General features: G+C 47.1%; 1 protein-coding gene across 2 annotated transcripts; it reads left to right on the top strand.

The window, feature by feature from the left end:
• The first annotated feature begins 3,288 nt into the window (after nt 1-3,288).
• LOC141088877 (protein SSUH2 homolog) lies at nt 3,289-11,895 on the top strand. Of its 2 annotated transcripts, none has more exons than XM_073575107.1 (7): nt 3,289-3,419; nt 7,225-7,287; nt 8,789-8,868; nt 9,138-9,230; nt 11,058-11,163; nt 11,348-11,452; nt 11,544-11,895. In XM_073575107.1, exons 1-7 carry the CDS (start codon nt 3,411-3,413, stop codon nt 11,682-11,684), a joined length of 597 nt encoding a protein of 198 aa, XP_073431208.1. In that variant the 5' UTR covers nt 3,289-3,410; the 3' UTR covers nt 11,685-11,895. The 2 variants fall into 2 exon arrangements, with proteins under 2 accessions (XP_073431208.1, XP_073431209.1); XM_073575108.1 differs by lacking the exon at nt 3,289-3,419 and adding an exon at nt 3,429-4,109.
• The last annotated feature ends 2,223 nt before the right edge of the window (nt 11,896-14,118 follow it).

Genomic DNA, 14,118 nt, shown 5'->3' with positions numbered 1-14,118 from the left:
TTTTCTAGTACACGACATAGTAAAACCAATGGTGTCGTTCAAAAGTACAACTCGTCCTGCAAAAAAACAAGTCCTCACACGGCCATTTTGACCAAAAAATAAAAAAAAGTTATGGCTCTAGGAAGAAGGGGAGCAAGAAATGAAAATGCAAAACCAAAAATACCCCCGATTGTTAAGGAGTTAAATAAAATGTTCCTGTGCTGAGATAATCTTATAAATGCGCCCCTGCTGTGTACTGTGTAATCTCTGTGTCTGACCGTACAGGGACATGGTGTGATTATACCACAGCTCCTGGACAGGGGATGAAGGTAAAGAGAGTATACAGACATTACAGCACGGGATCGCAAATTATTCTTTTTGTGATGCAAAACATTTCCCTGCCTGCTATGTATTTAATCGGATTTTCTACTGGATATTGACAGGTGAAAGAGTGGATGGTTCTGAGAATGGTCCAGCTCTAAGCCTTTGGGATCTTAAAGCAACACCTCCAAAAGGTTTTGAGAAAGAAAAGTGTTACAAGCGAGTACCCCACACATCCTCTCTGAAGGTAAAGAAAACCATCCCATGGTTATGCTGGATTTTTAAAAAATGTGGGGAGTTTAGGAATTTCCTACAGATGGATTATCATTAAAAGAGATCTATCTGTCAACAGGTTTTGCTATGGAATCTGATAGCAGCATAATGTAGTGATAGAGAGCCTGATTCTAGCGATGTGTCACTTATTGAGCTGCTTGCTGTAGTCTTGATAGTTTTTGTCTGATGTAGATGTAGCAAAGCTAAGCCTGGTGTCACGATCCTGCCACACATTGTGTCCTAGGAATGCTGTGAGTGACAGCTCAGCTGCCCTATCGATAGCAGGGGCATTTTGGGCTGTCAATGCTATGTTTGGGTGTTTTCCTTTCCAGATAATTGTCAGGCTATTTAACTGGCAATTGTAGCTTCAACTCAGTGGTGTTTCTGCATTCTGATCTTTTGTTGCTGGACCTTGGATTTGCCTTTTGACTACCCGTTTGTATAACGTCTTTTGCCTTACACGTATTCTGACTTTAGTTACCAGACTCTGGACTTTGCCCCTGATTATCCATTTGTCTTATCCTTATGTCTTTGACATACCTTCCGGGCAGTGGCGGATTAAGTGGACTATGGGCCCGGGGCTGTTCATAAAACCTGGGCCCCTGTACCCCCCTTGCGCTGGTGGCGGCGCTGCACTTGTCCTGGAGCACATGATGGGTAAGCACTTTAGCATGGGATAACGGGGTTGTTCCTCAAATAAATTTCTTACGTTTCTAAAATATTTTGGACTTTCACTCCATTTTTTTGTGTTAACATATAAGTTACACTTAGGCTGTGTGCACACGCTACGGATTAGGTGCGGATTCATCCACGCGGATTTTGTAAAATCCGCAGGTGAAACCGCAGGTCAAAATACCTGCGGTTTTACCTGCGGATGTCAAAAACCACTGCGGAACCGCAGCAAAATCAGCAGTGTGTGCACACAGCCTTACACAGGCTGCCTGCCTGCGGCTGCCTGGCTGCTGTGTGTGTGAGTGTGACTTAAGTTGTGAGTGACACTGAGTGGAAGGAAGCTGCCCGCAGGGAGAGCTCAGCAGCTGACTGAGCATGGAGGCAGCCGCATAATGCACTGGAGCCGGGAGCAGCCAGGGAGGCTGGGGAGAGGCAGAGCATGGAGGCAGCCGCATAATGCATTGGAGGGAGCAGCCAGGGAGGCTGGGGAGAGGCAGACCTGGCAGAGCATGGAGGCAGCCGCATGCTCTGCCTCTCCCCAGCCTCCCTGGCTGCTCCCGGCTCCAATGCATTATGCGGCTGCCTCCATGCTCTGCCTCTCCCCAGCCTCCCTGGCTGCTCCCTCCAATGCATTATGCGGCATAATGCATTGGAGGGAGCAGCCAGGGAGGCTGGGGAGAGGCAGAGCATGGAGGCAGCCGCAAAAATTGCATAATGCATTGGATTGGAGGGAGCAGCCAGGGAGGCTGGGGAGAGGCAGAGCATGGAGGCAGCCGCATAAATTGCATAATGCATTGGATTGGAGGGAGCAGCCAGGGAGGCTGGGGAGAGGTAGAGCATGGAGGCAGCCGCATAAATTGCATAATGCATTGGATTGGAGGGAGCAGCCAGGGAGGCTGGGGAGAGGCAGAGCATGGAGGCAGCCGCATAAATTGCATAATGCATTGGATTGGAGGGAGCAGCCAGGGAGGCTGGGGAGAGGTAGAGCATGGAGGCAGCCGCATAATGCATTGGAGCCGGGAGCAGCCAGGGAGGCTGGGGAGAGGCAGAGCATGGAGGCAGCCGCATAATGCATTGGAACCGGGAGCAGCCAGGGAGGCTGGGGAGAGGCAGAGCATGGAGGCAGCCGCATAATGCATTGGAGGGAGCAGCCAGGGAGGCTGGGGAGAGGTAGAGCATGGAGGCAGCCGCATAATGCATTGGAACCGGGAGCAGCCAGGGAGGCTGGGGAGAGGCAGAGCATGGAGGCAGCCGCATAATGCATTGGAGGGAGCAGCCAGGGAGGCTGGGGAGAGGTAGAGCATGGAGGCAGCCGCATAATGCATTGGAGCCGGGAGCAGCCAGGGAGGCTGGGGAGAGGCAGAGCATGGAGGCAGCCGCATAATGCATTGGAGCCGGGAGCAGCCAGGGAGGCTGGGGAGAGGCAGAGCATGGAGGCAGCCGCATAATGCATTGGAGCCGGGAGCAGCCAGGGAGGCTGGGGAGAGGCAGAGCATGGAGGCAGCCGCATAATGCATTGGAGGGAGCAGCCAGGGAGGCTGGGGAGAGGTAGAGCATGGAGGCAGCCGCATAATGCATTGGAGCCGGGAGCAGCCAGGGAGGCTGGGGAGAGGCAGAGCATGGAGGCAGCCGCATAAATTATGCGGCTGTCTCCATGCTCTGCCTCTCCCCAGCCTCCCTGGCTGCTCCCTCCAATGCATTATGCGGCTGCCTCCATGCTCTGCCTCTCCCCAGCCTCCCTGGCTGCTCCCGGCTCCAATGCATTATGCGGCTGCCTCCATGCTCTACCTCTCCCCAGCCTCCCTGGCTGCTCCCTCCAATCCAATGCATTATGCAATTTATGCGGCTGCCTCCATGCTCTGCCTCTCCCCAGCCTCCCTGGCTGCTCCCTCCAATGCATTATGCGGCTGCCTCCATGCTCTGCCTCTCCCCAGCCTCCCTGGCTGCTCCCTCCAATGCATTATGCGGCTGCCTCCATGCTCTGCCTCTCCCCAGCCTCCCTGGCTGCTCCCTCCAATGCATTATGCGGCATAATGCATTGGAGGGAGCAGCCAGGGAGGCTGGGAAGAGGCAGAGCATGGAGGCAGCCGCATAAATTGCATAATGCATTGGATTGGAGGGAGCAGCCAGGGAGGCTGGGGAGAGGCAGAGCATCCTCCTCCCAAATGGTGACGGTGAGTGACCCACCTGCGCTAGGCGCTAGCCGCTGCCAAAATCTCCTGGGCTGAGCCTGATATACTCTCTCTTCTCTCCTCACTGTGCCTCGGCCAGCCGCCTCCACGCTTCTCTCCCGAGTCCCGGCCACAGCACAGAGAGAGGAGGAATTTCTGCTCCTGCCGTGCTGCGCCGCCCCCACACACGTGCCGCTTGGGACTGCCTGCCCCCCTTCCAAGTTCCTACGCCACTGGGCGGCGGCGGGCGGCTCACACAGATGCCGACCGACCGGATTGGCCCCTGCCCTGGGCCCCCAAAAAACCTTGGGCCCGGGGCGTCTGCCCCATCCGCCCCTATTAAGATCCGCCATTGCTTCCGGGCTATTGACCTTGGACCTTTTGAACACTCTGCCTCACTGTTAGTCCGATAGTAGTCATAAGCTTCACACCTGGCTAGGATGCTTGTAGCCTGCCCACAGCCCTGAACAGACGTTTCCTGTGTACACTGTGATTTGTCAGCAAGCTGCCAATTAATGGTGGGGGCAGGGTAACACAGATTAGCTGATATGCTGTACATGTGAGTGAAGCGCTGGAGTCCCTTCACGCTGCCCTTCTCTCCCCTGGCAGAGACGATTACTAACTCATCGCCACAGCCCACATCCTGCTCCTACTTCTCCTTCCTGCTCTGCTGCTGCCCAGAGTATGCACAAGGTATGCAGATCCTTGGGCATTGGCCTTAGGGCATGTGTGTGCTCCCTCCTTCTTAAAGGAGCAGCATACACACCATCCTAAAGTGGTTCCACCCAATGGCTGGGAGACACTTACTATTTAAGGCACCTCCACCTGCATGGAGGTGACTATGCAACATTGTTAGTCTGTTTCTAAAAACACCCAAGTTGTCAAGACACAGTGCTCGTTTTCCACTATAACTGTCAGGTCTATCAGCCGTTACCCACCTGCCTGTTTATCAGCCATGCCCGCCTGCACATGCCTGCAAGGATACTAGTCATGCCTGCCAGTACCTGCCTGGCTGTGTGTCTGTCATGCCAGGCACTATACCAACTGTGCCAGCCAGTACTTGCCAAGTCTACAATTCCTGACTGTTCCTTCATCCTGTCCCTTGAGGATCAGCTTCCTTCCACCCAAGGTCAGTCCTAGTGTAGCATCTGGTCTTGACCCTCTAATGATGGGCCAGACAGGCTCTCATCATGTATCTCTGTATACAGAGAGCTCCCCCTAGTGGTGACTGCAGACAGGATATTATCATGTATCTCTGTATACAGGGAGCCCCCCCTAGTGGTGACTGCAGACAGAATCTTATCATGTATCTCTCTATACAGGGAGCTCCCTCAAGTGGTGGCTGCAGACAGGATCTTATCATGTATCTGTACAGGGAGCTCTTATCATGTATCTCTGTATACAGGGCACTCCCCCTGGTGGTGGCTGCAGACATAATCTTATCATGTATCTCTGTATACAGGGAGCTCCCCCTAGTGGTGGCTGCAGACAGGATCTTATCATATATCTCTGTATACAGGGAGCTCCCCCTAGTGGTGGCTGCAGACTGGATCTTATCATGTATCTCTGTATACAGGGAGCTCCCCCTAGTGGTGGCTGCAGACAGGATCTTATCATATATCTCTGTATACAGGGAGCACCCCCTAGTGGTGGCTGCAGACAGGATCTTATCATATATCTCTGTATGCAGGGAACTCCCCCTAGTGGTGGCTGCAGACAGGATCTTATCATGTATCTCTGTATATAGGGAGCTCCCCCTAGTGGTGGCTGCAGACTGGATCTTATCATGTATCTGTGTATACAGGGAGCTCCCCCTAGTGGTGACTGCAGACAGGATCTTATCATATATCTCTGTATACAGGGAGCACCCCCTAGTGGTGGCTGCAGACAGGATCTTATCATGTACTGTATCTCTGTATACAGAGAGCTCCCCCTGTGAAGTACAGTATTCAGATGTACAGGACATCTTGTTCTCCGGGATCCATCTTTGTGCTTGCGACGCCATTTTGCTGTTTACGAGTTAAATTTTGTAACTTAACTAGATGAAAGTTCACGGCTGTTATGAAACCAGACTGTTCCAGCTTGTACAAGATATGAGATATGAGATGAGACCCTAAAAGAATGTGCTATTGTTCTATATTCTACGTCACGCAGCTGGGGACATATTCCGATTTTCTTGCAATACTATTGGCTTAAATGTATTACGATTCTATTGGTAGCTGTATACTTTGCATAACTAAGCAGAATGCTATGTAATGTGAGATTCAGTAAAGGGGCTCAGTGATCTGCCTCGATCCTCCCGTACAGAGACCCCAGTCTCCGTGTGGTCATTTGAGTTGCTAGCAACACTGGAATAATTTGGAAATCACTGGCTCAACCGTGAAGGGTTAATTTAGCCCTCCCAAAATAGCTACCTCGACACCCCTAGTGGTAGCTGTAGACAGCATCTTATCATGTATCTCTGTATACAGAGAGCCCCACCTAGTGGTGACTGCAGACAGGATTTTATCATGTATCTCTGTATACAGGGAGCTCCCCCTAGTGGTGGCTGCAGACAGGATCTTATCATGTATCTCTGTATACAGGGAGCTCCCCCTAGTGGTGGCTGCAGACAGGATCTTTATCACGGATCTCTGTATACAGGGAGCTCTCCCTAGTGGTGACTGCAGACAGGATCTTATCATGTATCTTTGTATACAGTGAACTCCCCCTAGCGGTGGCTGCAGACAGATTCTTATCATGTATCTCTGTATACAGGGAGCTCCCCCTAGTGGTGGCTGCAGACAGTATTTTATCATGTATCTCTGTATACAGGGAGCTCCCTCTAGTGGTGACAGCAGACACCATCTTATCATGTATCTGTACAGGGAGCTCCCCTAGTGGTGACTGCAGACTGGATCTTATCATGTATCTCTGTATACAGGGAGCTCCCCCTAGTGGTGACTGCAGACAGGATCTTATCATGTATCTCTGTATACAGGGAGCTCCCCCTAGTGGTGATTGCAGACAGAATCTTATCATGTATCTCTCTATACAGGGAGCTCCCCCTAGTGGTGACTGCAGACAGGATCTTATCATGTATCTCAGTATACAGGGAGCTCCTCCTAGTGGTGGCTGCAGACAGGATCTTATCATGTATCTCTGTATACAGGGAGCTCCCCCTAGTGGTGACTGCAGACAGGATCGTATCATGTATCTCTGTATACAGGGAGCTCCCCCTAGTGGTGATTGCAGACAGGATCTTATCATGTATCTCTCTATACAGGGAGCGCCCCTTAGTGGTGGCTGCAGACAGGATCTTATCATGTATCTCTGTATACAGGGAGCTCCCCCTAGTGGTGGCTGCAGACAGGATCTTATCATGTATCTCTGTATACAGGGAGCTCCCCTAGTGGTTGCTGCAGACAGAATCTTAAGGAGTGGAGGAGCCATATACACATCCTTATACAGGAAAGAATGTTTTACGGTCAGTCCGTAAAAGTGGCGTACTCGAGTCTATCCCATCTGAGCATCCGATCTTCTCGATTCATGTTCATTTCAGTGCTCGCTCATCACTAATTATTGGGTCTTTTCATTCTTTGAAGCTGACATTTTTGTTGGAATCATACAAATCAAATCCCCAAAAATGAGTTTTCCCATTTGATCAGTTTAGAATCGTTTTGCTCATCTTGACTCTTGTCTCATTTTTGGCCGTGTCCTCCAGGATGGACTAAAAGAAAAGTGTGATGAAGAATGAAAATGGAGTGGGTGATGATGCATCTTTCCATCCACTGTTGGGTTATTGATCATCTTATCTCCATTTCCTCAGGTCTGCTTCTGTTGTAGAGGTCAGGGAAGACTCCGTTGCTCAGGATGCATTGGAAAAGGAAAGGTAAGTAACATGGAGAGGAAACTGCACATCATTCAGGACGTTATCAACCTGGCTTATCGGAATGTATAAAGATATTCATCATTTGTGACTTTTTGAAGCCGTTTTTCTTTTTTTGTCTTTCGGTATCCGCTCAGAATTATTCATACAAAACGGCGCACGTGACTTATAAATTTTGTGCAAAATAAAAAATGTTCTTCAGCCCAATTCATTATTGCATTTGCACTTTTTCATTTGTGCCTTATTCTTCTGTGCCTTTTGATAAGTCTATTTTCTGTGTATTTGCCTGTTGTTGTTTTTTTAATGTTCTCCATTGTAGGCAGAGATTAGGCTTTCTATATGTTCTTGTCTACTTTACCATTAGCAACTTTTTGAAAAGTCACAAAATGTGTTAAACATGTACTCCTATCCCCTATAGGCCGGGATCAGACTTGCGAGAAACATGCATCTCAATACCCGGCACTGCCGCCGGCACTCGGACTGGAGCGTTCAGCTGCATAGAAATACATGTAGCCGCACACTCCGGTCCCGAGTGCCAGCGGCAGTGCCAGATATTGAGATGCGAGACTCATGCGAGTTTCTTGCAAGTGTGATTCCGGCTATAGAGTGAGTTTATGCATTTCACAAAAAACAAGTGCTAGATAAAAAATGCAAAAGCGCAATAGGGTCTTAACCAAGTAAACTGGTGAGGAAAAAAAGATATAAGCTCACCTGAAAGGGTTGTGTAAGTCACAACCACTAATGAGGCAAAAATGTCAGCTGCTGCAATATCTGCAAGTGTTTTCAGAAAATTAGAAAATTATCATGGGAGAATGGATTTGTGATATGCCTGATGATTTAACACAATCTAAATTATCTCAGGAACAAATGGCTAAATATCAATGCGATGACATCTGTGGTTGTCCTGAAGAAGGAGTCAAATTGACCGTACACCACTTTTTCCTTAGATCAATTGGATTATGTTAAAGCGGCAGCGCATATCACAAATCCACTCTACCCTGTTAATTTCTCAGAAAATAAGTGTGCCTTTTTGTTTGCAACATTTTGCAAAAAAAAAAAAAGTACAAAATGACGATCTTTGAGTTTCCCCAATATTTCTGAACCGCATGCAACATTTTGAAGAATTTGGTGCAAAAAATGGCAAAGAATACCACAAGATAAAAAAGAAAAGTTACTTAAAAACACAAATCATTAATCGGGATCTTTCTTATTGCCTTTAACTTGTTTTGCAACTTTGTTAGCGCACAAATTCAACTAAAATTTTACAAAATTGAAAACAAAATATCTGGTGTATATAAAATCACTTCAAAGATGAACTAGAGTAGATTTGTACAAAAGTGTTAAAACTTTTTAAATAGACGTATTTGTTGAATCAGTTGAAGATATCTGAAAACAGCAAACCACTGGCACCATAAAAAAATATAAAATAAACACCAAAAACTAGAAGAAGAAAAAAGCATAAATGCAATAATGAAATTGGCCCTTTATTTCCTTTACTACGCAGAGACCTTGCCTCACCTGTTGTGGACGTGGATACTCTTATGGTCAACCCTGTTGTCTTTGTTTACAATCAGGAAAAATGATGTAAGTGTAATTCTACTGGGAAACATCTGCTAATATCTGAGTACACAGCATTAGTATGAATTATCCTATAAATGGCCACCAGTTGCACATGATATATATCTTTCCGCTTTGCTTTATGATAAGTTACATGGCACCCATATTTAGGTGCAACACATATTCATAAATAGGATGCATCATGTCATTGACCCCCCATAACGACAAATGATTGCATATAGGACGCATTGTGTACTGTGAATGATATAACCATTCCTACTGCTCTCTATCTGCAGATGTTTTGCATGCAGTGGTACTGGACGCCTGCTCTGTCTAGTATGCGGCACTAAAGGAAAACTCCTACAGTACTTACAAATGAAAATAAAATGGTAAGGATAAGACAATGTTACCATTGTATTTAATTTCAAAGTCCAGCAGTGATTGATCTCCTATACAGACTATCTGCCCATAGCTGGTAACAGAAAAAGAAAGAGAATGTTATATTGTTTAATTTACTTTAAACTAGTGATGGCTGTATACATCTGTATATAGTGAGCTCCCCCTGCTGGTGGTGGTATAAATCTGTATATAGTGGGCTCTCCCTAGTGGTGGCTGTATAAATCTGATGTAGTGAGATCCCCCTAGTGGTGGCTGTAAAAATCTATATGTAGTGAGCTCCCCCTAGTGGTGGCTGTATAAATCTATATGTAGTGAGCTCCCCCTAGTGGTGGCTGTATACATCTGTATGTAGTGAGGTCCCACTAGTGGTGGCTGTATAAATCTGTATGTAGTGAGCTCCCTCTAGTGTTGGCTGTATAAATCTGCATGTAGTGTGCTCCTCCTAGTGGTGGCTGTATAAATCTGTATGTAGTGAGCTCCTCCTAGTGGTGGCTGTATAAATCTGTATGTAGTGAGTTTCCCCTACTGCTGACTGTATAAATCTGTATGTAGTGAGCTCCCTCTAGTGTTGGCTGTATAAATCTGCATGTAGTGTGCTCCTCCTAGTGGTGGCTGTATAAATCTGTATGTAGTGAGCTCCTCCTAGTGGTGGCTGTATAAATCTGTATGTAGTGAGTTCCCCCTACTGGTGACTGTATAAATCTGTATGTAGTGAGCTCCCCTTAGTGATGGCTGTATAAATCTGCATGTAGTGAGCTCCCCCTAGTGGTGGCTATATAAATCTGTATGTAGTGAGTTCCCCCTACTGGTGACTGTATAAATCTGTATGTAGTGAGCTCCCTCAAGTGTTGGCTGTATAAATCTGCATGTAGTGTGCTCCTCCTAGTGGTGACTGTATAAATCTGTATGTAGTGAGCTCCCTCTAGTGGTGGCTGTATAAATCTGTATGTAGTGAGCTCCCTCTAGTGGTGGCTGTATAAATTTGTATATAGTGATGTCCATCTAGTGGTGGGTGTATAAATCTGTATGTAGTGAGCTCCCTCTAGTGGTGACTGTATAAATCTGCATGTAGTGAGCTCCCTCTAGTGGTGGCTGTATAAATCTGCATGTAGTGAGCTCCCTCTAGTGGTGGCTGTATAAATCTGCATGTAGTGAGCTCCCTCTAGTGGTGGCTGTATAAATCTGTATGTATTGAGCTCCCCCTAGTGGTGGATGTTTAAATCTGTATGTAGTGAGCTCCTCCTAGTGGTGACTGTATAAATCTGTTTGTAGTGAGTTCCCTCTAGTGGTGACTGTATAAATCTGTATGTAGTGAGCTCCACCTAGTGGTGACTGTATAAATCTGTATGTAGTGAGTTCCCTCTAGTGGTGACTGTATAAATCTGTACGTAGTGAACTCACTCTAATGGTGGCTGTATAAATCTATATGTAGTGAGCTCCCCCTAGTGCTGGCAATATAAATCTGTATGCAGTGAGCTCCATCTAATGGTGACTGTATAAATCTGTATGTAGTGAGATCCCTCTAGTGGTGGCTGTATAAATCTGTATGTAATGAGATCCCTCTAGTGGTGACTGTATAAATCTATGTAGTGCGCTCCCCCTAGTGGTGGCTGTATAAATCTGTATGTAGTGAGTTCCCAGGCTATTATAAGATTGTTAGCTATGTGTTCAGTATGACATCATAATCCCCACATACTCTATGTTTTGGGGACATTATTTATTTATTTTATGAATAGAGCTTTGACCTGAGTGCAGACATGTCAGATGATGCCCATATAAGCACAGAAATCATCATAAATTATTTTTCTTTCTTTCAGGCAAAGCCAAGATTATGAATTTTTGTCTGAAAACAGATCAGATTTTCCAACTGAACGTTTCTATAAAATGTCTGGAAAAATTATCTTCTATAAGGAGCAGGAAATGGTGAGATGTGTGGAGGGGGATTCACGTCCTTAAATGGGTATACAAACCATGAGATGTAACTATTCTGACCATTTGTAGCAATGTTACATACTCCAGCAATTATCCGTGTCTTTTAGAATATCCTTATAATTCATGCACTTTCTATGAAAGTTCCTATACAACTTTCCATATTATGCATCTGCAGGTGACACCTGTCTCCAATTTTCCTCAAGAGTCGATCAACGAAGCCTCTAAAGAAGCGATTTCTCAGCATCGTCCCAATTCCAAGAACACGAAAATAGTGAGACAGGTGTGTGACGTCATCAGTAGCGCTGCAGCATCGCCTCTCTATAGTGATCCCTGTACTAATGTCTGATACAATGTGTCCTCTCCTCCCTCAGAGACACATCATTGAGTGGCTGCCGCTCACCAGAGTGAAATACACCTGGAATGACAAAGAATACGATTACTATGTGTATGGAGAACAGAAGCGAGCCTATGTCAAAGACTACCCCAAAAAAAAAGGCTGTACAGTCATGTGACCAGGGGTAGAGTAATGAATACCAGATAGATAACTATTCGATATCTATATAATCCGCAGATATTAACTGGACAGATACATAGATTTATTCTTTTGATGTCATGCTCTTATAAAAGTTGCAATAGAATAATAATGTTACAAAACAATCTGAAATCTGTGTTTTATTGTAATCAACTGCTAACTATAATATATTAAACTTTTATTAGTTGTCACTTGTCTCCCATGTTTTCCTATCAGTAACATAGGCACTAGGGATGAGCGAGCATATTCGTGGTTACTCGCTATTCGCCTCGCTATTCGGTTCTCCCGCCCAGCAGTTGCCAATCACAGTATGCCGCAGCCTTCTTGGTTGTGGGCGGCATTACTATGATTGGCTGGCCGCCCAGCGTCCTATGAGTCATCAACCATCGCCTGGCACTAAGCCCTGCTGCCGCCGCCATTTTCTGCACATTGCATGCAGAACACAGCTAGCGTAGGGAGAGGGTGAGCAGCTGCTAGGGAGAGTTGTGTTTTTGGTGCAAGTCATCCAGAAATCCTCTATAAAAAATAAAAGCTGTTTTCAGAGCTGAAAGTATAAGGTCAGGGACTGAGTAGTGACAGTTTTCCCAGCTTTTTTGGGGGTCACATTTACCCCTGCAGGGCAGTTTTTTTGCGCAGTTGCGGTGCTGCTGTCTTCACAGCAAATAGTACGCACGCACACTACTGCACAACTGACACACAGGCAGCACCGCTGTCTTGTATGGTGTCTGGGGTGCGTATTCTTGCCTTAAACCTCAGGGCAGTTTTTTAGTGGCAGCACCGCTGTCTTGTGTGGTTACTGGGGTGCGTAATCTCGCCTTAAACCTCAGGGTAATTTTTTTCTGCTGCTGCGGTGCTGTTTGTAAAACACAAAGCAGTACTAGGCTGTAGTGCTACCTTCCACAAAGCACTAACTGCTCCTTGCTCCCCAATATTTGCATCTGAACATCTGCAACTATGGCAGAAAAATCCAAAATTCCTAAAAAGGCTGTTGTGAAGGGACAGGGACGTGGACGTTGGGTCGTTGGTGCCCAACAAGGCACAGAGTCTGGGAGATTGAAGAAGATTGATGCATCTAGGTTCCTGGCGAAATTCCCCGGTCTGGAACATAAATGGGCCTGGAAGCCAGAAGAACAAGAGCAGATACTGTCTTGGATGGCTGATAAGGACTCAACGAAATGTTCTAGCAGCACCCAATCGTCCATGATAAAACAGTCTACAGTCCATACAGATAATGCTGGGTCATCCTATTCTCAACCTGTTCCTAGTTCATCACCCGGTGAGGAGTCACAGGAAACATTTGACCCCAACCTTGGTCACTCCGAGAATCTGTTTGGTCCATTTTCTTTCGTTGCCTCTGGCCTCTCACCGCGCGACATTGAAGAGGAACGTGAGGGGGTATCGTCTGTTGAAGATGGCCACATATTTGAAACCCCACGGCCAGAAGAAAGCTACTTTCATCCACGTGATATACCGGGTGAAGAGGTGGAGGCTGATGGTGATGACACACAGTTGCCATCTGGCCAGTCGCCAATATCAACACGGAAGGGGGATGACATGGACGACGAGGTGGTCGATGATGAGACCACCGATCCGACCTGGGCCGTTGGCACGCATAGCCAGCACAGCAGCACAGAGGAAGAAGGTGGATACGTAGCACCAATAAAGGCACCAAGGTCTACTGGTTTGAGCAGAGTGCGAAGTGTGTCAACTGTTGCCAAGCGCAATCCCTCTGTGCCCCAAGTCAAGGCAAGGGTGCATTCAGCCGCTGTCTGGAAATTTTTTCCGATAGTCCTTCTGAACCAAATGTTGTCATCTGTAGCATCTGCCATAGGAAGTTGAGCAGAGGCCAGGGCAAAGGCAACCAAAGCACCACCAGTATGCGGACACACATGGCAGCCAAGCACCCTAGTCGGTGGGCTGAACAACAGGGTACCAAATCAGTGTCTGCGACTGCGGGTCAAACCACTGCCATGTCGCCTGCAATATGTCCTTTCCAATCTGCTGGGCAGGAAGCAGGTGATCATCATACCTCTTGCTCACAAGCTGCGGTTGCACAGACACAGGCCACATCAAGCTCATCCACTTGTTTGTCCCAGGAAAGCGTCCAATTGTCCGTGCCCCAGATGTATGAAAGGACACGTAAATACCAAGCCACGCGCCCACAAGCACAAATACTGAATGCGCACATTGCCAAGTTGCTAGCTGTGGAGATGTTGCCGTGTAGGCTTGTGGGGACACAGTCTTTCCGTGATCTTTTGGCTGTGGCTGCCCCACGATTCTCGGCTCCCAGCCGGCACTATTTTTCCCGTTGTGCCGTCCTCGCGTTACACCAGCACGTCTTAAACAATCTAAAGCGTACAACAGATGTGTGGACAAGTACTTGTGGCCAGGGACAATACATCTCTGTCACGGCA

Source organism: Dendrobates tinctorius, unplaced genomic scaffold (genome assembly GCF_039654945.1).
Source record: "Dendrobates tinctorius isolate UK_male_01 unplaced genomic scaffold, ASM3965494v1 ptg000041l, whole genome shotgun sequence".
Lineage (NCBI taxonomy): Eukaryota > Metazoa > Chordata > Amphibia > Anura > Dendrobatidae > Dendrobates > Dendrobates tinctorius.
The sequence above is the reverse complement of the archived record's forward strand: the minus strand, read 5'-3'. Positions and strand labels throughout refer to the sequence as shown.

What these genes read in the sequence shown, in the direction of transcription:
- LOC141088877 (XM_073575107.1), top strand. An exon ending in GATGCATTGGAAAAGGAAAG is followed by an intron (nt 7,288 to 8,788) that starts GTAAGTAACATG and finishes TTTACTACGCAG; the next exon opens with AGACCTTGCCTCACCTGTTG. An exon ending in TTACAAATGAAAATAAAATG is followed by an intron (nt 9,231 to 11,057) that starts GTAAGGATAAGA and finishes TCTTTCTTTCAG; the next exon opens with GCAAAGCCAAGATTATGAAT.